The sequence below is a fragment of the Myxine glutinosa genome, chromosome 3 (genome assembly GCF_964187855.1).
Source record: "Myxine glutinosa chromosome 3, kmMyxGlut1.1, whole genome shotgun sequence".
Taxonomy (NCBI): domain Eukaryota; kingdom Metazoa; phylum Chordata; class Myxini; order Myxiniformes; family Myxinidae; genus Myxine; species Myxine glutinosa.
Window position 1 is genome coordinate 18,252,012 of NC_136263.1, and position 26,674 is coordinate 18,278,685.

The following is a 26,674-nucleotide window of genomic DNA, read 5'->3' on the forward strand; positions in this document are numbered from 1 at the left end:
TTGGGGAGTATTGGAGAAAATAGGGGAATATTTACAAGCGGATATGGAGGCCAAATTCCATATTCGCAACATTGCACCCTTCTCTACCCTCGGGGCGTCCCGACCCGATAAATTTTTACCTACTTTAGTGTGGCACGCAATGTAGTTCCCTCTACTATTAACTCTACCCTGAGTGCGACAGTTTTACAGATATTCACAAATGAGTAAATATGTCCCCCTGCGACGTTGCACCCTTCTCCTCACAGAAACACACCCACAGGATAACCGAATCCGGAAAGAATCCTCAAACTAAACATACAGCCGGTAGGGAGCATTATTTACAAGATTACGCTGATATCTACACTACGATCCAGGACCTGTTTTTGGAGGAACACATGCAGATGTTATGCATAGAGAGAGCGCGCTTGCCAACATCGATACACCAACCCACGAGTGCTCTGTGGCCGACGGCCTTTAATAACGTGCAGAGCACCCTTCCCGAGCATCAACAGCACCACCCCACCACCAATCGGTGCAGTCACCATTGTTCATTGGAATAAAAATAAATTCGACAACCCCTAACCCTGCAGGTGTCTCTTGCTCTTCTTGTGGTGCACTTGGTGGTGTTAACTATTAGTGGTTCACCTGTATGGCATAGGTGCCACGTTGACCCATAGGTCCATCCCCGGGTGGTGCTTGGCCGCAAACGAACTGCGGTCCATTGTGGGTGGCCACAAACATTGCGGTCCATATGGTGTACCGATCCAGGCAGCGAACAGCGAAAGTGCAGGCCCACAACTGCGCAGCCAGCACCTCTCTCTCCTCTCTCTCTACCCCAAAGCCAGATCCTCGGAGGTGGGAGACAAAAGAAGCAGACAAGTGAGTAAGGTGGTAAGGGCGCAAAAGTGCACGCAATGTAAGGTGATGCACACTGGGGGCACATGGGAACCAGGTGAGACAGGTACGTTCCTATCGTACGCCCCCCCCCCCCACCAGGTAACCTACATGGCCCCTCCCTTACCCCTTACTGTATCCACAAAACACAACACTACCCATAAACATCTACTTTACAAATCAACAAACATCCCTACTGTCTTCCCCGTTCCTCCCATAAACCAAATTCGTCTTCTCTCCCTCCTAACCAATCAAATTTGCCATTTTCAACTCTCATCAAAATTTGCCATCTCCAACTCAACATCATAATTTGCCATCACCAATTCATCATCAGTCCCTCCTAGGGAGGGAGAGATGGAATCACTCCAATGTCTCATCCACGTCGTGATGCGTCTCACCAATCCTCACAGCAATTCTCATTTCTGCAACACAAACAAAGAAAACACAGGTGTGGAGTCATCATCATCACCACAGGTAAGTGGCTGCGTATGGTGCGACAGGTTCATCAATCCTAACTATCTCCTAAATGACTTTAACAACTTTACACTACCCGGGGTCTTTCTCCGGCCAAACCATTGGCCCTCTTACACTATGGGTTCTAAAAACCAATTCCCATTGGCCAAACTGTGGTGCTTTTCAATTTGGGGTCTCACTCCCCCGATTCATCTCCCGGTGCCCTCGCACAACTTCTGGGCTGTGGCGTGTACCTCTCCCAGTGGGTCTACCCACCTGCACACCTCCACCACTGCAGTTGCCTCCGAGCTTACCTGCTCCTCACCCTAACCTAACTACCTGGGGAAGGCCCTCTGGCTCTCTCCCCACTCCGTGCCCTCTCTGGCACTGGGCTGCCCGATCCACACCCGGGATCCTCAGGCACCCACTCACAACTACCGGCTCCCAGAGCCCACCTGCGGCCTCACCTGGCCGACATCCTCACAGTGGTGGAGTGCCCAACCAACTACACACACTAACAGGCTACACGCCCAGCCATTTCCACAACACTAATGCACCCATTCACAACACCATTCTGCAACCGCACCACAAATGCCAATATCCAACCACAATTTACCTGTACCCTCTACCTAACACTTACACTACCCGCCCCGGGTACTCGTGAAAGGGGTCCACTCTTCCCCCATCCACACCTTCGCACCATGCACACCACTCCGTACCACTTACTCCAACTCTCTCCACACACCTGTACCTGCACACCTGTGCTCTCACACCTGGTGCCACCTGCACCCTTCTCTCCCCAAGCGCATTCGCGCTGATCCACACACTCACTACTCATACACTGCTCCACACACCTGTCCAGTTGCACACCTGTGCAATCACACCTGTTCAATTCTCACAAACACGGCATCATCTCAGCTAACTACTCCCTTCTGAAACTTGCGCTTCCCAGTCGTCCCTTTAAACTATTGCGCTCCCACGTCATTATCATCCATACTAATCTACCTGCGTCCCCACTACAGGTATCAGTCACTAACTAAACTTAACGTTACCTAATGTCAATCTTCGCTAGATCCCTACACACCATATCCTAACCCACCCGGGCTAGTTTTCCACTGCCATACACCCCCTAAGCTAGTGCTCCTTTGCCCCCACTGTGAGGGATGGTGGATTTGCCATCCCACCACATCGGGGGTCTCTATCAATTTGGCACACCAAATTCCAACCAATTCAAAAATTTTCCATTTACTGCCAATTCTACCCACTATTATTAATTTCGTATCAAATCACTACCATCATCATCCGTCTACTTATTACATCCTCTCGGTGCGCCATGACATCATTAAACTCGGTTTCGCAAAGCCGAGCAATGAATTCGGGTGGTTTGGTCGCCTGCAGGTTGAATCCGTCCGGCTTTCGGTTCAAGGGAGGTGGTTTGGTTGGACCGAGATTCCACGCACCATCTCGGCGCGGCACCTTGCGGTCCCGGGCCCGATGGCTCCATCTCCCCCGGTCGGAACCCCGTCCCCACGAGGGGGCACCGTTCCGCTTCCTCCCACTCGCCCTCGAACCGGACCGGTCGCCTCGCCCGACAAAGCCCGGACTCGACCGTGTGGGGCGGGGCCAAGCCCGAATCGGCAACGACGCTTCGAAGAGAAACGACGCAGCTTCGATCGACGCCGGGCCTCGCACCCAACCAAGCACCCCTCGCACCGAGTGCTCGCATCGGCTATCCGTCGCTCTAACCACTAAACCGGTTACCATCGATGCTTCACTTGCATGCTTACAAGCATACGCTACCCCTTTCACCCTCACAAAACCTGGCGTTCCAACGCCGTCCGTACATTCCACCAACGCTCTCTCTGTTACACACCACACCTCTTGCGCACACTTCGGTCCACACCTCTCCTCCGTTACGTCCTCCGTAACACTCACCATGGGCGTGCACTCCGCATTGCTCTCACTCCCTGTGTCACACCCCGTACACACCGACGTGCATTCTCGCTCGCACTCGGTTTCACTCCCACACTTTATAACACACCCACTCGCCGACGCACACTTTTTCCTCACACGCGTGCCATTTCCACTCACACGGGACCCTTCACCAACGCCCGGGTGCTTCCTCGATCCCAAGCGCGCGAAAATTCTTTTGTCGCTAAACATCCTCCTGCAAAATCTACCCGCACAATATACAGCACGACTCACCTGGGGGATCCTTTTCTCCACGCGAACCTGCAAACTTCCATTCGGGTTAAGCACAGCATCGTGATGTGAGCAGGGACTTTGTACATAATCCATTTCTCCCTGCAATTCCCGGGTTACCTCCGTCATCTCTTCAATTTCAATGCCCACTTCTGCTTTTTCTTTATTCTCCTCGGCGACCGTTGGCTTTAATAAAATTCCCTCTACCTCATCGGTCGCCGGCTTTTCAAAACCCCGTGTCGCGATTTCTACCCCCGTCATTGTACCCGTGCTTTCCTCCGCTTCGCTCAACCAGCGCTTCTCGACCCGCGTTACTTCCTTGTGCACCCCTGGGACCCTTTCGCCCACCATGCGATCCATGGTCTCTCCACATTTTTGCATGCGGTCACCCATTCTGTTGGTTATTGCTTCAATTTTATTACTCAATCTCTCCCCCTCTATTCTCAGCATCTCGGTGAATTGCGCCATGAAGTCCCCCACATCAAAGCCCGCTGGTAGTGGTACGGTCACGGGCGCGGCAAAATTTGGTGCCGCTTTAACCACGTGCGCGAGAGCACCATTTTGTGCACCTGATACCCCCTCAACCACACCTTCTTTACTCTCCTCCACCCTTTCCTCCACATACATTTCCCCGAGGTCCTGGGTCGATTCTACCCCGTCTATCTCTCCCACCGGCATCCCGTCGCCTTGAACAGCCATGGCGCGATTTCAAAATTCGGGTTTTGCTTTAAAAAAAAACAAATTTCGGCAGCTCGTAATTTTGACCAAAATTTTTCCTAGATGTTTTAAAAATTTTGTTCGGGCCCCGAATTCCACTCCCAGACACCAATTGTTACAGACACGACTTTGATGTTAAAGTGGGCCGAGCGGAATGGCCGTCGTGTCCGCACAAATTACCCGACTATACTCGACGTTGACGAAGTCGCGCGATGCTGGCTCAATAAGGAAAAGAAGACACCCGGCTGGATTACAATAACACAATACGACACCAATGTTTCGATTCTCAAGTATATTCGTACGGAAAAGGTTAGATTACAGGGGCTAGAGGTATATTACAGGAAGACAGGCACTTAGACACACTCTTATATTAACCCCGGACAGACGACAGACACACGGGACAACGGCTGACTCACACGGGGGTTTGATGGCTAGGAAAGGCAGGATCGATGGCTCCAGGTCCTCCTGGGCTCGGGGCAGGGTACAGTACGGTCCGGTCCGGTCCAAAGATGCGGAAGGTTGCACAGCGCTCGAGGTGGTAACGTTCTTTCACAGGCGGGTTCTCTTCCTCTCAGCGGTCGTAGGCAACGTTCTTTCTCCAGCTAGGGGCGCATCTCACGTCACATCCGGCGCGTGGCCGCGTATATCCGGCGGGGAGTGACACGCCCTCGGCTCGTTAGCTCCGCCTCGTGGAATCGGCACGTTGCTTCTCATTGGGTGCGTGCGGGGGGTTTACCAGGCTCCGCCCTTGACGAGGAGCTGACAAGGAGCCCCTTCGTGGTAACCCCGTGGAGCGCATGGTCTGGAGCTAATCGAGCCGGTGTGAGGACGCATCCTCCCCCGCTCCGCCGCCATCTCCTCTGTTGTTGTTGTAATTGTTGGGGAAGAAGATGGAAGGAGGTATGGGAAAGGTCCTAAACTCACTACTGATGCCATATAATCACATTCTGGTGCAACGAAGAGTCATAATTAATGGAAACGAGGCCTTAACTGACATAGAATAAGAATAACTAGGAAGATGTCCGAAAGTTGTCTACGTGTGGTGCGGTGGACCTGGGCACGACATTTAATGGGGGAATAAGGGGAAGGTCGGCTCTACTGATTGTTATTTACATGCAATGGGACTAGGGAATGGGGGATTGGGGAAAGTTGGGGAGTATTGGAGAAAATAGGGGAATATTTACAAGCGGATATGGAGGCCAAATTCCATATTCGCAACAATATATATATTTTTTCATCGGTCATATGGTCTGGCAATGAAAAATAAAACAAAATTGATGAAAAGTGATGATGTCATAGGTCACGTGACAAGGCAGCTATATTGGAATCCATGAAAACATTTAAAATGCATCTCTGGCTTCATTTTTCGATAGATTGAATTGAAACTTGGACCACTTATAGTATGCCACTTGATTTGATGTATATCCTCTGGATGACATCATAGGTCACGTGGCTTGGTGGCCATATTGGATTTCATGAAAACCTCTAAAATGCATCTGCACTTTATTTTTTGATCGATACAGTTCAAACTTTGCAAAATTGGGTCCGGGCTGCCATTATCAATGACGTCGTCATGTACTTGTCCAATCAGAATGGGGGCGTCTTGGTTCCTGGGGCATCACTGCTCGCAGTTTTAATTTATTATTATTCATAAATTAAATTTGAATGTTGACTCTTTCTTTCCATACTCTATATCTGCCAAATCAAATAAATTGCAAATGCACCGATTTCTAAGTTTCATAAATGCAATGAATGAAGTTTTTAGTCTCGTTCAGTGAGGGAGATCATAATGGTTTCGGATTGCGATGACATGCACAGCATTGTAGGGGGGGGGGGGGGGGGGGGCGGGAACTGTGGTGCTTTTTGTACACCGCACCTTTCCCATGCCATCTCGAGGCATTGCAAATCGCCATTGCTGGGCACCAATGGGGCTCGACAATGACGCACGCTGAAAGGGAGTACTCAGTTTTCACTCTGGTTGTTTGTTTTTCTTGTTTATTTGTTTTCTTTCTTTCTTGTTTGTTTGTTTGTCCGGGCGATATCTCAGCCATCCTTTGAGCTAGGAAGCTGAAATTTCAGCACAATAGTGAGCAAGTCCTTTGTCAAAAACGTTATTTTTTGTTTTTTGATTAATCAATTAATTGAGGAGTTATTTAATTATTAGCGATTAATTAAGTACTTTTTTTTTTTTTTTTTTTTTGTATACAACATCGAGGCTCGTGAAAGAGCTAACATTAATCACACAAAAAGACAAACCGACACACAAAACACAAAAAACAAGGGGAGCGGCAGACAAGATGGGGAGAGAGGGGGAAGGACACAAACACAACATTTGAGAGCAGGGACATCGGGAGGACTTGGGGGGAGGTGGGTGAGGAATAAAATATGAACACTGCAAGGACTCTGGGGTGAATTACCGGGGGTAGAAAAGATCAAGGTTTTCGATGGGGGAAGATAAGAGATGGTGGTGAACAGCTGTTTTAAAGACCTGGAGGGAGGAGTGGGATTTAAGGGAGTGGGGGAGTTTGTTCCAGAGGCGGGAGAAAAGGGGAATGAAAGAGTGAAGGTGAGCAGAGAGCCTAGACTTTGGCAGTTTAACCATAAGAGGGTTGCAGGCAGATCTTGTGCGACCTGAAGGAATATTGGGGGGACAGAGCACAGAGAGAGCTGGGGGAGCAAGGCCGGAGAGGAGTCGGTAGAAGACAGAAAGACCACCAACCTGCCTGCGGTGAGTGAGTGAAAGGCCCTCACAATCAGCTTCATCGCGAGAGATTCCAATGATTCTGAAAGCTTTGGTTTCAACAGCGTGAAGCCGAGCAAGGTGTGAGGCAGGAGCACCAGCCCAGAGGGGGGAACAGTATTCCATTGAGCTGCGGATGAAAGCCTTGTATGTGGTGAGGAGCTCAGGTGTGCCAAGGAAGGACTTCGCACGACGGAGGATGCCCAGTCGGCGACTGGCTTTGGAGGCCAGCTTGGAAATGTGGTTTTCCCAAGAAAGATCATGGCAGATAGTGAGACCCAAAAGCTTGAGTGACAGAACTTCTTGGAGAGGATTGTTGAGAAAGTAGATGGGAGGGTCGTCCAGTCGGTCCTTTCGGAGAGACATTGTAAGAGTGTGAGATTTGTCAGGATTGAAAGACATGTTCCACTTGTTTGCCCAGTCTGTGATTTTGTCCAGGTCTGCAGAGAGTGAGGAGGCTGCAGACTGCTGATCTGAGGGATGAGGAATGGAGCGGCAGATAGTGGAGTCATCAGCAAAGAATGATGACTTATTTAATTAATATTATTACTTATTATTACTTATTTAACTAATTAAATTCCCTTTCTCTTCTGACCATTATCTCAGGCACTTTTTGAGCTGGGGAACTAATATTTGGACATGACAGTGACCAAGTGATGTGGCTATCAAGGATATTTTTGATTTATTGATTAATCATTTAATCAATTAATTATTTAATTATTCGATGAATGACTTAATTAATTATTTTTTTTAAGTTACAGATTCGGTTGAAATGGTGGTGGTTTATGTATTCTATGAGTCAATTGATTAACTATTTAATTTTTTTATGATTAATGTTTATTTATTTTCATTATTTATCATTTATTTATTTTCTTTCTCATCTGGGCAATATATCAGGCACCTTTTGAGCTCGGAAGCTAATATTTGGACATGACAGTGACCAGGTGATGTGGCTATAAAGGATATTTTTGATTTATTATACAATTATTCAATCAATTAGTGTATACCTCTCCCTCCCAATGCAGCCTCTATGAGCTGCACTGCGGTATTGCCGGGCGCCAGAGGCGCCCCGGCAATGCCGCGCTGTAGGATATTTAATTATTTGGCACGGGGGCGGTGTACTTTGAATGTATCTGTACTTGTTTTCTTTATTTATTTATTTACTTGTTACATGGATCTAAGGTTCATGGAAGAACCTTTTTTATTTATATTTTTTATTTTTGTATACAAGATCGAGGCTCCTGTAAGAGCTATGATAAAGGGAGCAGGAGACAAGATGGGGACTGGGGAGGGAGAGAGAGAGGGAAGCACACAAGTACAACAGTAGAGAACAGGCACATCGGGAGATCTGTGGGTGGGAGAGGGCTTGGGGGGAGGAGGCATGGAAGGGGGGAGGAGGGGTGGGAGAGGTATAAAACACATGGACACTGCTAGGACTTCCAGGAAAAACAGTCGGTATTTCAAAAACGTGGTTCTGGAGTGAATTAATGGGGGTAGAAAAGATCAAGGTTTTGGATGGGGGAAGACAAGAGATAGTGGTGAACAGCTGTTTTAAAGACCTGGAGGGAGGGGTGGGATTGAAGAAAGTGAGGGAGTTTGTTCCAGAGGTGGGAGAAAAGAGGAATGAAAGAGTGAAGGTGAGCAGAGAGTCTTTATTTTGGCAGTTTCACCAAAGAGGGTTACTGGCAGATCATGTGCGACCTGTAGGAATATTGCGGGGACAGAGCTCAGAGAGAGCTGGGGGGTCAAGGCCGGAGAGGAGTCGGTAGAAGACAGAAAGACCACCTACCTGCCTGCGGTGAGTGATTGAAAGGTCCTCGGAGTTAGCTTCATCGCGGGAGATTCCAATGATTTTGAAAGCTTTGGTTTCAACAGCGTGAAGCCGAGCTAGGTGTGAGGCAGGAGCACCGGCCCAGAGGGGGGAACAGTATTCCATTGAGCTGCGGATGAAAGCCTTGTATGTGGTGAGGAGCTCAGGTGTGCCAAGGAAGGACTTCACACGATTGAGGATGCCCAGTCGGCGACTGGCTTTGGAGGCCAGCTTGGAAATGTGGTTTTCCCAGGAAAGATCGTGGCAGATAGTGAGACCCAAAAGCTTGAGTGACAGAGCTTCTTTGAGAGGATTGTTCAGAAAGTAGATGAGAGGGTTGTCCAGTCGGTCTTTTCGGAGAGACATAGTGAGAGTGTGAGATTTGTCAGTATTGAAAGACATTTGTCAGATTTGTCAGGCGGGTTGCCAGATCGTATCAAACTTGATCAACATCTGTGTACTCCTCAGTCCATAATCGGAGTACCTCCCCCATACGTCTGTGTACCCGCACTCCCTCACCTTTCCCCAACGACCACTGAGTCGATACATCGATGAAATTGAGGACAACTCATTGGCTGATATTGGTATCCCAGCCTCTGAGCTGTCTAGCCTGGGTTTGAATCCTAACCCCGCTATAAATGGTCATTCTGGTGTTTCACAAATAGGGCAAGGAATCTGTGTGTGCCATCCCTCAGAAGGATGTTAACTGGACGTCCCATCTGCTAGCATTATTTGGTGGACATTAAAGATCCATTGGTGCCCTTTGCAAAGAGTAGGTGAGCTATCGCGGGCACCCTGAACAAATTCCAAATTATTGCTCTATCCTACATGGGGCACTGCATCAGCAGACTGGGCCCGCAGAAAATGATGCTGTCCGAGCCCTGTGCTGCATACAAGAGAAGAAGAAGAAGAAGAAGCGGTATATTTTTGCATGAACTTGGACATGCACTTTCACAGCTATTCTTGTCCAATAATAATAATTGCCATTATATTGGGACTTTATATAATTGTCCAAGAACAGCAGCTAATGTGGTGTCCCAATGCACCCCCAGTCTCCCCTGTGATAACTGGCACATGGCATCTCCCAGGATGGGCAAACTCGTATGTGGCCGATTTGCTTTTCACTGAATTTAAGCATTCATGCACCAGTCTTAATGTAAATGAAATTTTTCTTACTGTTGCCAAACATTTTATTTGTGTGATTGTTGTCAATGTTTTATCCACAAATGTGATACCAGAAAGTTGAGATGTTGGTACCAGTTCAGTTGCTGTATTGGGTTCATGGTTACATTTTACACCATTTCCACCACATTTTGCAAACATTTAATCAAGCAGATATGTAATGGAGTTTGTCCACATATCCACACAAATGGGGTTTGGGTTGGGGTGCTAAATGAAGTAAAATTAACTTCATTTCGGTTCAGTAATGGAGAAAAGGGAAATGGGAAAGAAAAGGAACAGTCGCACATAACCTGTACAAGTTTCCCTCTTTCACTTTGGTAGGCATCAGGGTCGTCAAGGTTGGGCACCAGCACACCACCTCCAGCGCGTACCTGAGGACCACACGAGGCGCCGCAAGACGGGACTGCCACCCGTCGAAATTGTGGGCACCATGATGGACGTGAGCAATTTACCAGGAAGGCCATGGGCAAGGCGAGGCAGCGGTGGCAGCGGTGGCAGCGAGCCAGGTTGCAGGCTAGCGGGAAGTGTTCCCGGCTCTTCGCGTTCGCCAAACGTGGTTGAGAAGACTCGGCATACGTCGGCAACGGAACACGAGCGGAAGACCCCGAGCTCTCCTGCCGTGGCTCGAATTGCCCCACAGCGTCCGAGCAATGGTATGTACCGGGTGGTTCGTTTGATATTCAGGGGGTATATTCATCCTTAGGCCTGACCTCAGGTTGTATTTTCCCAAAGCTTCACTACTATGGTCATGTCTCAGAGACCAGAGAGGATTTTTAATAAGCCAAAGTGGTCAACCCTGCATTCAACCCATCTTGTAAATGTATCATGTGGCAAAGGTATCGGGCCAAAGGCATTCTTTTGTCGAAAGGGAGTTGAGCCTTGCTCCCTTTTGAATTACTCCGCGCACTCAAAGCGAAAAGTGGGGTTAGGTAATTGATTCATGTCTGTCCATCCGCCTATCTTATCAGTTTACGATCAGGAACAGTTTATTTAAAGTAACACAAATAGCCTTCATATTGCTTCCAGGAACCGTGCAATATATTGATATACAGCATTAGAGGGCGTGGAACCACCTTTACAGGCCATTTTTCCCCGCAGAGCAGGGGTTGGCCTTTTTCGGGCACCGTGGTCCCCTTTTTGAAGCAATATTTTATGGCCGGATGCCCTTCCTGCCGTCAACCCTGTTAGTCGCCTTTTGCGACATACAGGGAATTACCAGTGAACTGGTACTCAATTTGCCGACTTCGGAAAGATGACAGGCTGAGTCAACCCCCCCTGGTGTTAATTCAGCGAGCGACCGGGATTTGAACCCAGGATCCTAGGATCCCAAGCCGGCACCCTAACTGCAAAGCCAACACCAGGCTAGAGGGCGTGGCATGCGAGACATTACAGTATCCAGGCTGAAGAAGAAGCTGCCATATGGCTATGTATATCGATGGTGATCAATAAAGTCTCCACCTCCTATATAAGGTGAAGGTGATGTATAAGACTGCTTCAGTAGTGCTAAACTTGCGGATTATTTTTAACGATCTTTATCACGTTGACTGTCGACTCTTGTAGTTTACACCACTCTCATTTTCAAGCCAAGTATGCATGTGCATATACTTGATTTTTAAAAGTCACCCTTCCATGTACAAATCTAAGTTAATTTTGTGTTATTGTACACCTGAATGCTGCTTGGGGTATCGTGTTCTTTGAACTCTGTCGTTATTATTTGTTATTGAAAAATACAACAGTCCCTCTGTCCCGCCGCATTCGCCTCTGTCCCGTCATTTATATTTTGGATAATTTGTATGGTTGGTATCTGTATAATCATACGCTTGTTCGTCTGTCTGTGTGTATCATTCCATTCCACTCACTGAATGGAGAGCTGGCACTCATGCCACTCACCATATCAACCTGAAAAATTATACAGCCGCCATGTTGGTGCTCACTGATATGCAAAGCCAGACATCTTCGGGGCTCTCATATTCACAATCGCATTGCCCTCCCTATAGGTTATAGGTAAAACGACCAAATCAACTGTTTAAAGCATCATCAAATATCGAAAAGTTGCAGCCAATATGCGTCAAGGGCCTTGTGAAGATAACGCTACATGAAGGCCTCAGCGATTGAGGCAGCAGTCTGTTGTCTATACACTGCCCAAATAACTATGTGGCATTCTCTCAAGCAGAGCGTTTACCGCGGTAGTTAAGCAAGTCCTTGCTCTCATTTCCGACTATTTTCTCTTCAAACTGAAACAACTTGCCTTTGCCTCATGGAAGGCAAATTCAACTGAAGGTAATCTCATTTCCTTTCACAAAGCTCAGAACAACTGTGTGTCTACCCTCAGGAGAGCCAGGAAGCACTATCTCTCTGCTCTCAAGACAACTCTCAAACCTGTCTCCCTCCTCCAAATCCTGGTGGCATCTGGTGAAATCTGTTTGTGGTGTTTGTTTCCCCTCCACCCCCTTCCTTACCTCAAACGGCTACAAAGATGACACTGCTTCTGCTTGGAAAGGTCATCCTCCATCTGCTTGGAAATCAGCCAACATTACCGCTTTACACAAAAAATGTGCAAAAACAGATCCTTGCAACAACAGACCAATCAGCCTGCTCCCAATAATCAGCAAGGTCATGGAATCGATCATCGCTTCTGACATCAAATCCTTCCTCTTCTCCAATGGCTTGATCTCGGATCATCAATTTAGATTCAGACCAGGTCACTCTACTCTGGACATGCTGCTTCTGCTGTCTCAACAATGTATGGAGGTCCTCAATGCCAAACAGAAAATCAGAGCTGCTCCCTCGACATATCATGTGCCTTCGATACAGTCTGGCACCCCGCTCTGCTCACCAAACTCTCCTCCTATGGTATCCATGGAGACCTCCACTTATGGCTTGCGGACTTCCTCTCTGGTCGTAGTCAATATGTGGCTCTGAATGGAATTCTCTCATCTCCCCCTTCCTGTTCCGTCTGGAGTTCCCCAGGGCAGTGATCTGGGCCCTATGCTTTTTCTGGTCTTCATCAATGATCTCTCTGATCATAATAATAATAATAATAATAATAATAATAATAATAATAAAGGAGTCTTATATAGACCCATTAAGCAGAGTAAACTACCCTCATGGCGCTTTACATTATCATGCGAACGCACACACACCGCACACACACACACAGACACACCTTCACTCTTGCCCTATTCCCCTCCCTCCCCCGCACATGTACACAGACATACTCTCGATCTCTGTCCCACCTCAAACCAAAGGGAAAACAGGACTTAGACTTTGAAAGACTTGTGAAACAGATAGGTTTTGAGGGAGGTTTTAAAGGCAGGAAGAGAGTCAACATGTCGAACAGAGGAAGGCAAGTCATTCCAGAGCAGAGGTGCAGCAAAGGAAAATGATTTCTCGCCAAACGACTTGGTGCTGGTGCGCGGCGGCTCGAAGGTCATAGAGTCATCGCTTGAACGAAGCCGTCGCCGAGGTTCATAGAGAGTGAGCAAATCGGAGATAATCTGTTGGGAGCCGTTGGTGAGGTATGTGGATGGACAAAAGGACCACCGAGGCACTCGGAAACATGGTGGTGGGATGATGAAGTTGGAAAGAAGATTGACGAGAAGAGGAAGAAGTTCAAGGAGTGGCAGAAGGCGAAGGGTATGGGGGCAGAAAAGGCAGAGCATGAAAGTTATAAGGCAGCCAAGAAGGCTGCACAAAGAAAGAGGTAGCAAAGGCACAGGAGGCATGTAGGAAAATGTTCGGAGAACGCTTGGATTCGGAAGAGGGTCAGAGAGCGGTATTCAGGATTGCAAAGCAGATAGCGAAAGAGAGGTGTGATGTGATGGGGGTGAGTTGCTTGAAGGATGAAGTGGGGCAAATCGTTGTGGACCCAGATGGAATTAAAGGAAGATGGAAAAGATATATGGAAATGCTGTTGAATACAGAGAATGAATGTGATGGCAACATAGAGAGTAACCCAGTTTTAGGACCGGCAGAGAAGATAACCGAGAAGGAAGTTGAGGAAGCGATAAAAGCAATGAAGAGTAGAAAAGCGGGAGGTCCGACGGGAGTTGTGGGACATATGTTGAAGGCAGCGGGAAATTGGGGTGTGCAGAGAATGACAGAGATCTGCAATCTGGTGGTGAAAGAAGGTCGCATTCCAGTGGATTGGGAACTGAGTACCCTCATCCCTCTATACAAGGGGAAAGGTGGCCCTCTGGACTGTGGCTCGTATCGAGCGATAAAGTTATTGGAGTATGGAATGAAGGTATTGGAAAGGGTGTTGCAGAGGAGGATAAGGAAGAAAGTGAAGATTGACGAAATGCAATTTGGATTTATGCCAGGAAGAGGAACGAAAGACGCACTTTTTATTGTGAGGCAGTTGCAGGAGAAGTATATGGAGAAGAGGAAAAAGTTGTTTTTTGGGTTTGTTGATCTGGAGAAAGCATTCGATAGGGTTCCACGTGAAGTAGTGACATGGGCATTGAGGAAGTTAGGAGTGGAGGAATGGTTGATCAGAGTAGTGATGGTAATGTACAAAAGAGTACGCGCACAGCTGTAAGGACGAAGGACGGGAACAGTTGTGAGTTTGAGGTGAAGGTGGGAGTGCATCAGGGGTCGGTACTAAGTCCACTACTATTTATAGCTGTGATGGAGGTGCTGGCTCAGAACGTAAAGGAGGGTTTACCGTGGGAGTTGTTGTTTGCAGATGATCTGGTGTTGATTGCAGAAAGTATGGATGGACTGAAGGAGAAGATGAACAAGTGGAAGGAATGTATGGAGACAAAAGGTCTGAAGGTGAATATCGGAAAAACAAAGGTGATGGCAAGTGGTAAAGCATGTGGTGAGGTGGAAAGAACTGGGAAGTGGCCGTGTGCTTTGTGCAGGAAGGGTGTCGGAGTGAATTCCATTCAATGTACAATGTGCGCTGAGTGGGTTCATCAAAAATGTAGTGGTTTGAGAGGGTGATTAACCAGTGTGGCAGCTACATTCAAATGTAAGGTGTGCACAGAGGGAGCTGCAGATGGAGGAAATGTTGAGTTGGATCTTGGAGATGGCGTGAAGCTGGAAGGTGTGAAAACATTTTGTTACCGTGGAGACATGCTGAATGGAGAAGGTGGATCAGACTCGGCAACGGTTGCTCGAGTGAGATGTGCATGGAAGAAGTTTCGGGAACTGAGTGGCGTGCAGACGAGGAGGGAAGTGTCATTGAAGCTGAAGGGAAAGGTGTATGCTGCATGTGTGAGAAGTGTTATGATTTATGGGAGTGAGACATGGGTAATGAACGTAGAGCAGCAATGAAGGCTGGAAAGGGTGGAAATGTGAATGGTTCGGTGGATGTGTGGAGTATCGTTGAGAGAGAGGAAGACAAATGATGAATTGCGAAAGATGATGGGAATAGAGCCTGTGATGGATGCTGTGAAGAGAAACAGGTTGAGATGGTTTGGTCATGTGTTGAGTAAGGATGAAAGTGACTGGTTGAAAAGAGTGATGGGAATGAATGTAGAAGGAAGTTGAGGACGGGGAAGACCGAGAAAGACTTTGCTAAAGATGGTCGAAGAAGAAATGCGGGCAAGGGGGTTAACAAGGGGAGATGCAGAAAATAGGGCAAAATGGAGAACATTGTCATGGGGACCGCAACGCTAACCCCCGCTCTTGGCAGGGAAAATGGCCTTAAAATGCCTGTTGTTGTTGTTTGTATCAATGATCTCTCTGACTCTGAAAAATCCTCTCTATCGCTTTGCTGATGACTCCACTCTCTGCCGCTCCATATCTTAACCCTCAGATCGACAGGCAGCAGCCTCTTCACTCTCTGCAGACCTGGACAAAATCACAAACTGGTCAAACAAGTCTCACTCACTTTGTCTCTCTGAAAAGACCATCTGGACAACAGCCCTCCCTTCTACTTTCTGAACAATCCTCTTGAAGAAGTTCTGTCACTCAATCTTTTGGGTCTCATCTGCCATGATCTTTCCTGGGAAAACCACATTTCCAAGCTGGCCTCCAAACCCAGTCGCTGACTGGGCATCCTCCGTCGTGCGAAGTCTTTTCTGGGCACCTCTGAGCTCCTCACCACATACAAAGCTTTCATCTGCAGCTCAATGGGATATTGCTCTCCCCTATGGGCTGACTGGCCTCACACCTAGCTCGGCTTCACGCTGTTGAAACTAAAGCATTCCGAATCATTGGTGTCTCCTGCGATGAAGATGATTCTGAGGGCCATTCACTCTCTCACCACAGGCAGGTAGGTGGTCTTTCTGTCTTCTACCGACTCCTCTCTGGCCTTGCTCATCCTGCTCTGTTTGTACTCTGTCGCCCAAATATTCCTGCAGGGCGCACAAGATCTGCCAGTAACCCTCTTCTGGTGAAACTGCCATAATCAAGACTCGCTGCTCACCTTCACTCTTCAATTCCTCTTTTCTCTTTTCTCCCGCCTCTGGAACAAACTCCCTCACTCTCGTCAATCCCACTCCTCCCTCCAGGTCTTTAAAACAGCTGTTCACCACCATCTCTTATCTTCCCCCATCCAAAACCTTATTCTTTTTTTCTACCCCCATTAAAACACCTCAAATCCGCCTCTTTCAATATCCAACTTCTTTCCTGAAATTCCTAGTCGTGTTAATTTGCTTTATACCGTACCCCCCCCCCCCCTCCCCCTTACCTCCTCCGCCATTCCTCTCCCTTCCACAGATCTACCGACGTCCCTGTTCTCTGCTGTTGTTGTGCTTGTGTGCTTCCCTCTCTCTCCCCCTCTTGTCTCCCGCTCCCTTCATTGTATGTTTTATGTGTCTTTGCGTGTTTTCATGTTTAATGTGTTCGCTCTTACACGAGCTTCGGTTCTGTACACAAAATAAATAAATAAATAAAAATAAACAACTCAACCAGGGTCCATAAAACCCATGTCGTTATATAGCTTTTTGTCTGAGGACTTCTTGGGAATCTGGCGACATTGGGAAAGAAAATATCCATCATTATTTACTTTTAAAGATGTGTGTATATATATTATAAGATAATTGGTAGTGCATATATTTGAAGATAAAGTGTTGACTATTCCACTGCTTTGATGAGGTAGTTAATAAATCTGTAATGATCGATGTGGGAAAGCCCGTTTGTTTTGATGATGAGGAGGAGGAGGTTGAGTAGGGGAGGACAGAGTCGGGGAATGGAGGGGAGGGACAGCAAATATGGGACAGATTTTGGAGGGGAAGGTTGAGACTTGGGGGAGTGGCGTTGAGGAGTTATGGTGGAGCTGCTGTTTGTAGGCTTCCATTGTGGAGGGGATTTATGCCTTCGGGACTTGCAGTTGGGGAGGCTGGATGGTTGAGGAGTTGTAGAGGTGGAGGAGTTGTGGAGAATTGGTTTGAACATCGAGTGGGGAAGGAATTGATGCTTTAGGGTTGGGAAGGGGAGGATGAGTACTTGGGGTTGGGAGGCGGAGGTTGAGTACTTGGGGTTTGGGATGGTGTGGTGGGATTCGAGGACATGAAGTCACATTTTACATTGCATGGATGTTCTGCAGATCCTTGCTAGTTAGGTTATATTCCATATTGCTGTTGTGAAGATGATTATGATTAAAATGCAGTTTGTGATATTATTAAGGAGCAACTTATTTATTATAATAATTTTATTGATCGTCATATTAGGGTTAACACTGCCATGTTCTGTGACAGGCTCCCCAGAGCGAAGTCCCGGAAGTTCGCCACGCCGAGATGCATCTTTGGTAGGACCATGCACCATGTTCAGCACCATTTATCTCGCATTACTGATCTTCATTCCCTTCTCACTCAATGTACTTGTCTTGCTTTGTTCTTCTCAAGCAGCAGACCAGTTTCCTGGCCGTCGAAGCTTTTCTCCGTCGGACTAATTATCCCTTTCACTTCTCAATTCTAGCTTTGTTCCCTACTTCCCCCAATTGCATCCTCTGAAGTACTTGCCAATTAATCAGGATAATGTATTTTCAACTGCGGCCCCTTGCAGTCCTTTGCTTCCCACTCCCTCCTTTCATGAATAAATTGTCACGAGTGTGAAGGTAGTATGTGAATCTCGTTGATTCATACAGAGCCACATGTGCTTGATCATATTTTAAAAAGGATCACGTTGCATATGTACAAGAAAAGTCTTCAGAAATTTCCTGTGACTCAGTGAATGATGTATTTCTTCAGCCGAGAACCCCATCTTGTCTTGGTTGTACAAAAATGCACCACGGACAAGCTTGCACTACTTTCATGGTCCCAGTTTCTTCTTTTTTTTGTGGGGCCAGCCGAGGAATTTGTTTAGCCAAGATCTTGCTGCTGGCCGGTCCTAATGGTGCTGCCATATTACAAATTATCATGAAATGACTCGTGAAGGACTGGGGCTGATTTTGGCAAGAATTAGTAACTTGTAATAAATTAATAAATTAATTTATTGATAAATTAATTTATTGATAAATTAGATCCCAGCGATAACCCTCTTACTTTTCAGTAAAGACACTGTGGGATCCTTTACATCGACTGAATAATGATAGCAGACGGGACACACACCGTTTAACGTCCATCCGAGGGACACACCTCTGTGATGTAACGCCCAGCCAACGAAAAACCAACGAGACATTGTATACCTGTATAGTCAGTCGGGAATCGACTGCAGACTAAACAACAATTTACAACGGTAGCTTTCCTACCCCTGCATCATCGCACCATACGTCTACGAGCTTTAGCTGATTCTTCATTTTTTTTATTTTCACCTCCAACCTTTATTTATTTATTTATTTTTTTGTACAAGATCGAGGCTCGTGTAAGAGCTAACATTAATCACAAAAAGACAAACTGACACATAAAACATATGATTTGTTAATGCAGGTGATGAATTGAAGGTTGGTGCAAACATAAACTAAAAAGTAAGAGGTTCCATGAGTATATCAGAAGTTTTTTTCATGAAGATATTTAAGATTTCCTATTTTTGTTTTGTTTTCTTTTGTTAACTTTTGTTACCTGCACCACCGAAGATAGACTGATGTTATGTTTTCACATCTGTCTTGTCTGTTGGTATACCCGTGAGGAAGATATCTCAAAAAGGTTGTGGACGGATTCGGACAAAACTTGGTGGATGAGTTGGTTCGGTGACACGGAAGAATTGATGAATTTTGGGAAAGATCCTGATCCAGATCAGTCTCCAAATTTTTTTAAAAGTGATTCTTTACTATTGAGAGGGCAAAAAATGATATATAGCACCATATCTCAAAAACTTATGGACAGATTCCGACGTCAACAGGTCGGGTGTGCAACAAGGTCTAATTGTTTCGATTTTGGTGAAGAACTCAACCCAGATCCGGTCTTTCGGTGAGATCCAAATCGTAACCTGTTCAGCCTGGTGGAGGTTTGAGCTCTACCACCAACTAAATGTGTATAGTCGATTGGCCACTCTGTTTTTATTACTGGCGAAAATCAAAGATTTTTCAATTATATTGTTTGGCCTTGTGCGTTATTCTGTCTGGTTTTTTTTTTGTCTGTGTCAGTCGCCTACAGGTCACAATTTTCAACCGATCTTCACAAAACTTCACCAAACGGTAGAGTTGGTCATAAGCAAGAAGCCTATTGTTTTTGGGGTCAATAGGTCAACATAGGCTAAAAGGTTTCATATTGACATGTTTGCCAACATAGGCCAACTTTCTGGTGTTGGCTTAGCGGTTAGGGTGCCGGCTTGGGATCCTAGGATCCTGGGTTCGAATCCCGCTCGATCGCTGAATTAACGCCAGGGGGGTTGACTCAGCCTGTCATTCTTCCGAGGTCGGCAAATTGAGTACCAGCTTGCTGGGATGAATGATCACGGTGTGTACCCCGGTTTAGAATAGGTACACCGTGTCCCTGCGCATCGTAAGAGCGTGACCAAGGGTTGGCGTCAGGAAGGGCATCCGGTCATAAAAACATTGCCTCAAACAGGGAACCACGACTGTCATGGGGCCCGCAAGGCTAACCCCCGCTCTAGCAGGGAAAATGGCCTTAAAACGATCATTCATTCATTCATTCATTCAACATAGGCCAACTTTGTCAAATTTCTAAAATCCTCAATTTTCATTCGATTGACTTGAAATTTTAAGAGGATTTGCATATCAGGTCACTGAATTCAAACACCAATTCTTTTTGAGGTCATCTTAGGCCAACAACCTATTTTATGGATTTTGCAAGTATCGTGCTATGCACGACATATTTCTTGTTTATTTATTTATTTCAATACAGGAGGGTTTCCGGAGTATAGGAAAAGGCAACTTGAAACGTTGAAACTTTTTTCAAATCGGATTGGAAATTCATGAAAAGTGTTATTTTACGTTTGTAATGTGTCCACGTCGCAAATTTTTGGAGTTGTCATTGGTGAAGGGAGAATGATTTTCTACATCGCAAGTCGGAGCAATTTTACAATGGCAGTGAGGTCGATGCTAAAAGTGGATTTGTGGTTTTGCCAAATGGAATATTCGGTTTGGAATGCTCTGTGCTCGAATGGTTCATTCTATTGACTTATACTACATTAGCTGCTGGCACCTGCACTCCCTGGAATCAAGGTTCTTGATACATTGCTATTTTGTGTGGAATTTTGCTCTTGGGGTAGTTTTTGTCTTTTAGTGTCTCTAAAGCTCTTGAAGCAGCTTGTACATCATGTATTATGTGGTATGAATGGGATATTGGTACTTTTAGACAAAGCACAAGGACAGTATGTACACCTGGGATCCCAGAATAATGTGCAGTGCATCTTTGTAACGTGCAATAACACAAACAATCTGCAAGCAGAGTTTTTAAGATCGGAGCACACGTGGCCTCTCTTAGGCCCTGATGAAGTACACTCTTCGACTGAAATGTTGGACTTTTCTTAGCCTTAGTATTTTGGGTTTTTATATTCAAAACATTGAGTTAGGACTTTGGGATTGCTTTCCCTTTCCCCATGGTTTGTTTATTTATTTATTTATTATACTTACTTTTTGTGAATCCAAGTTTCCTTGATCCTCGATACCTGATGGTCCTGTTTGCTTACTCATGAAAAACTATTGACCGTTTGGTCTGATTCTGGACTGGTTGTGTGTGTTGGGTTAGGGTGGTTAAAAATGGGATTTTTAGGTGTCTGAGCTATCTTCTTGCACTCACCTCCACTGGTAATTAACCTGGAGAAGGCCCAGATTTATTCTATGGACAGGTGTAATGTCGGCCACCTTGTCTCACTGTAATCATTCCCGATGCATAACCTTTGATCACAATGGCTCCATGAAGCTCCATGAACTATGTTCTCCCAACGGGAGATTGGATCAAGGAAGGCAACACTTTTAATCCTTAAGCACCATCATGGGTGAGGGCTTACCAGATAGCTCAAAGGTAACAGACTCGGCTTTGAGTTGCCTGTTTAGGGTTCGATTCCCACAACTGGATCTGACAACAAACTAGCCTGATGCTTTGCACCTATTGCGCTGCGTTTTGAGGGACTTTCATTTCGGTTGAGCATGTTAAATGTCCTATATTGCCTTTTGAACAAGAGTAGGTCATTGTGTGCCGTTCTCCTGGGAAAGTTCCAAATTTATTCCTTAGCTTTACATGAATAGTTTGTGTCCGAGTCACCATCAGTATCCGAGTTGAAAGTGAAACTTTTGAGTTTCGATGACGTATTTACCCTGCGCTCACGAAGCCAAAAGCAGGGTTCGGCGTTCGGGTGCGGCGTATGCGTGGTGTGCGTGCGTGTCTGCAATTTAAAAATTCATTTTCTCAGCAACCGTTGGTCCGATTGACATGAAATTTTACCATAGGAGCGCCTCCGCCTGTAGAATATTTATATTCATATTTATGATGTCATAGGCCACGTGCTGCGGACTCCATCTTGGAAAAACGTTACACCTCCATTTCTACGAAACTGCTCAATGGAAAAAATTTATACAATGCTCATTGTCAAGTACTCCCCATGGGGAATAAGATATGTTAATGATGTCATATGTGCCTTCATTATGACGTCATAATTTGCCAAATAAAACGCTTCATCGATCAGTATGAATATTCTTTTTTCTCTGCAACTGTTGGTCTGATGGACACGAAATTTTCACCACAGGAGCACCTCCTCCTTCAGAATTTTTTAATGATAATTATAACATCAAGGGTCACATGGTACAGGTGCCATCTTGGAAAAAACGTTGCACCTCTATATCTTGTTGGATCCGTCCAAAAAGCACCTCTATCTCCGAAACTGCTCCATGGAAAAAATTGAGACGTGGCTCATTGTAAAGAACTCCGGAAGGGGGAATAAGTGTTAATGATGACGTCATTGGTGCCTTAATTATGATGTCATAATTCGACAGGGACAACGCATAGTCTGATCGGTTTGAAATTTATTGAGCGTGATCTACACAACAATTATGTTGGAGAATCTTAATTTATGATGTAATCCCTCACGTGGTCTGGCAGCCATATTGGATCAAAGTTTTAAAAAAAACCTTCAAAAACAGAAGAGTTGGCTCGCACCAAGTTGACTGTGCAGGGTAAGTATTCTATGAATACTTTTTGCACACATTACAAAGCAAGTTTGGACAAATATTGTAACCAGAGCCAGAAAGTAGTTGTGTCCAACGTAAAAGGATCCAACGTAATTAAGGAACCAACCATCCTCTTCACTCTTCGTGGAGCAGATAAGTGATTCTTTTTTTCAATATAATAATTCAAATAGTAATACAAGCATTACAATTGGCATAGATGTCCTCCATGTGTTACTTGTTTAAAGATTTTTTTTTAAAGGTTGGCCACTCAATTTCAAAATGGCGGCCTTTTTCAAGATGGCTGACATTTTTCTGTTTAACTTTAAACTGTTCATATAAATTAACTCGTTTTTGACCATGCAAAAACATTTTTTAACAGCGTAAACCAATGCTTCTTTCTATCATGTTTGGTACCCATGGATTTAACTATTTAAACCGATTTTTTTTTTTGAGACTTCTTACTAATTGGGTTGTTGAGGTGTTGCACGAGATGGAGCACCTTCGCTTCGGCAGTCAGCCACAACCTCTACTGCCATTGGTCGCTCTACTGCTACTGCCTCTACTGCCCTCTACTGCCAACCTCTACTGCCTCTACAACCACTGCCTCTACTGCCAAGGTGGAATTATGTAAATATCAGTCGATGTCTAACCTTGGAAGTCGATGGAAGGAAGAGCCATAAAGGAAGAGCTATATTAAACGAGTGATGGTCAATGCATTATCCGGGCACAATGGTGACATCACTGCCGTGAAACTTGGCACGTGGTTCAGTATCAGCTAATTTACTTGTACATGTTTAGCACTTGAATCGACAGGACAGGACATGTCGGTGTAGGCGAGCTGAGCCAAGGATGCTGTGGCTTTTGTCATCCAGATGGTGTACAGATCGCACCAGACTTAAATGTCACTGGATGAACAATTGGTCTAGGTCTAGGTCTAGGTGTACGGCAAATGTATGAGCCTATATGTGTCACATACAAGAAAATGCATGTGGTGGAAGGTGGTAAAGTGATTGTCACAACTTCCTACAGTCCAACACAGTATGGCTGCAGCAAATTTTCAACAGGCGTTCCTCTATTCCACGCAATCAATGCTCTGCCAATCAGGTTCGTTCAAGAACGCTTGTGCTGAAAGTGATACTGACTAAAGTCGCAATAAAATGCAAATAACTAGTCCAAAAACCAAATGAATGTTTGTTTTGCGAGAAATAAGCTCCAGCATCTGTATTGAGACACAACCCATGACCGTGCAACACGACAGACTAAATTAATTTGCCAAGACTTTCAATAAAGCAAAGCTCAGTGGTGGAGATGTTAGACATTGTCTTCGACGTAGAGTGACTGGAACCAACACGAGACCAAAAAAACTGGAGGAGCTTCCTACAAGATAACGACAAGACGGAGTTTTTCCACTTCCTTGCATATACGATTGTTCAGATAGGCACAGCAACATAGTTCTGTTCTATGTCCATCTCCAGAGGAGCTTGGCTTGGAGAAATTGTGGATTGTTTTGGGTCAAAGATACAATTTGAGATGAATTCCTGTGCTTGGCATCATATCTACCATTAGTTCTGAGATGAATGAAATACTTTGTTTTTCCATGAATTCAGTTGCAATGTTGTCTGCTTTCCTTGGCGAAGGAAAGCAGTCTGCATGGCAAACATGAAATGAGTTATTTGAGGCCTCATCTGTTTTCGCAAATCTATGCCAGTATCCAATATCGCTTGGAGAAGATGATCTTGCAATTATTGAGAAGTTTGTAATTACATTGTTTGACAGATCCAGTGCAGCTGCAACTATTAATGATCCATAGTCAGACCTCTTCATTGAAAGCAAAGCCTGGAGTCGATCCCACCGACTCGTGCTGCTCTCCCGCAACATTCAAAGCGTGCTGCCTACCAAGCAGGATGCATATGGAGTCGGTCCACAGTGTGCCGCCCAGGAACTCAGTCCTGCAGGCTGGGGATGGATCCATCATGGTGCAGACTGTGGACGGATCCATCACGGTGCAGGCTGAGGACGGATCCATCACGGTGCAGGCTGAGGACGGATCCATCACGGTGCAGGCTGAGGATGGATCCAACAAGGTGCAGGCTGGGGACAGATCCAACATTGTGCAGGCTGGGGACAGATCCAACAAAGGTGCAGGCGGGGTCGGATCCAACAAGGTGCAGGCGGGGTCGGATCCAACAAGGTGCAGGCGGGGTCGGATCCAACAAGGTGCAGGCGGGGTCGGATCCAACAAGGTGCAGGCGGGGTCGGATCCAACAAGGTGCAGGCGGGGTCGGATCAAACAAGGTGCAGGCGGGGTCGGATCAAACAAGGTGCAGGCGGGGTCGGATCCAACAAGGTGCAGGCGGGGTCGGATCCAACAAGGTGCAGGCGGGGTCGGATCCAACAAGATGCAGGCGGGGTCGGATCCAACAAGGTGCAGGCGGGGTCGGTTCCAACAAGGTGCAGACGGGGTCGGATCCAACAAGGTGCAGGCGGGGTCGGATCCAACAAGGTGCAGGCGGGGTCGGATCCAACAAGGTGCAGGCGGGGTCGGATCCAACAAGGTGCAGGCGCAGGTCGGATTCAACAAGGTGCAGGCGTGGTCAGATCCAATAATGTGCAGGCTGGGGATGGATCCAACAAGGTGCAGGTGGGGTGCAGATCCAACATGGTGCAGGCTGTGAACGGATCCAACACGGTGAAATGTGACACATCTGCCAGTCAACTCTTCTACCTGTTGCAGCAGGTTACCAAGAGCTGACAAACTGAGGATGCAAAACGGAATGCAGAGGAAGGTGCAAATGTTCTCACTTTGGTCTCAGATGTACTGCATGGTGCAGCTGCACTGTATGCAAGACTAAATTGTGTTATGAACACTTGGGGAGAAATATTAAATAATAGTTTGATCAATCTGTATTACTCTCTTGAAATGGAATTAGAAAATACTTATTTTCTTCAAAATTGTGGTTACTTTTGGATTTTGAGAAAATGAAGAACGTTCTAGATATTCAGATGAGGCTTAGCATGTTCAAAATTGGCACCATGACCGTTTACAATATACGAATTACCATTGTGATGTGTAAACCTTCACGTCAACAGAAATGTCCATGTTAGCACAGGAATGGCTTTTGGTGTGGAGTGGTTTGTGCCGGAGTGGTTTGCGACGTGGATTGGCTTGCGACGCAGAGTGGTTGGCGACGCGGAGTGGCTGGCGACGCGGAATGGCTGGCGACGCGTAGTGGCTGGCGACTCGGAGTGGCTGGCGACGCGGAGTGGCTGGCGACGCGGAGTGGCTGGCGACGCGGAGTGGCTGGCGACGCGGAGTGGCTGGCGGCGCGGAGTGGCTGGCGGCGCGGAGTGGCTGGCGGCGCGGAGTGGCTGGCGGCGCGGAGTGGCTGGCAGCGCGGAGTGGTTCGCGATCACAGCAATATTCGGTGGCTATGTGTCACTGGTAACCGAGCGACAAATACAAAGACCTTCCAGACGATGTGAATGAATTGTGGAATTTGAAGGTTTTTTTTTTCTTTGATCCAATATGGCTGCCAGACCACGTGAGCGATGATATAAATTTAAATTCTCTAATGTAATTGTTGTGTTGATCACGCTCAATAAATTTCAAACTGATCAGACTAAGTGTTGTCCCTGTATAAAACCTAAATATATAAAACCTATGCCCCATCTGGAGTTCTTTACAATGAGCCACGTTTCAATTTTTTCCACGGAGCGTTTTCAGAAATATAGAAGTGCAATGTTTTTCGGTTTTTCCAAGATAGAGCCTATATCACGTGAACTAAGACGTCATAATTCTCATTAAAATATTCCACAGGAGGAGGCGCTCCAATGGTGAAAGTTTCTGGTCCATCAGACCAACAGTTGCAGAGAAGAACATTCATACTGATCGGGTGAAGCGTTATACTTGTCGAATTATGACGTCATAGTTGAGGCACTGCTGACATCATTATTAACATATTATTCCCCATAGGGAGTACTTGACAATGAGCCATGTTGAAAAAAATTCCATGGAGTGGTTTCAGAGATAGAGGTGCAAAGTTTTTCCAAGATGGCACCCATACCACGAGACATATGACGTCATAATTATCATTAAAATATTCCACAGAAGGATGCCCTCCTATGGTGAATATTTCGTGTCAATCGGACCAACAATTGCAGAGAAAAAAAATCCATGCTGATCGGATGAAGCGTTATACTTGTAGAATTGTGACGTCGTAATGAAGGTGCCGATGAT

At 46.2% G+C, this 26,674-nt stretch overlaps 1 protein-coding gene across 10 annotated transcripts in view; it reads left to right on the plus strand.

Annotated features, from left to right (window-relative positions):
• Positions 1–26,674, plus strand: part of LOC137423796 (SH3 and PX domain-containing protein 2A) — a 363,650-nt gene that overhangs the window by 299,984 nt on the left and 36,992 nt on the right. For all 10 annotated transcript variants that reach the window (XM_078773721.1, XM_078773722.1, XM_078773723.1 and 7 more), the window contains 2 exons: positions 10,299–10,630; positions 17,627–17,676. In XM_078773721.1, coding sequence (XP_078629847.1) covers positions 10,299–10,630; positions 17,627–17,676 — 382 coding nt within the window. The remainder of the gene's footprint in view (positions 1–10,298; positions 10,631–17,626; positions 17,677–26,674) is intronic.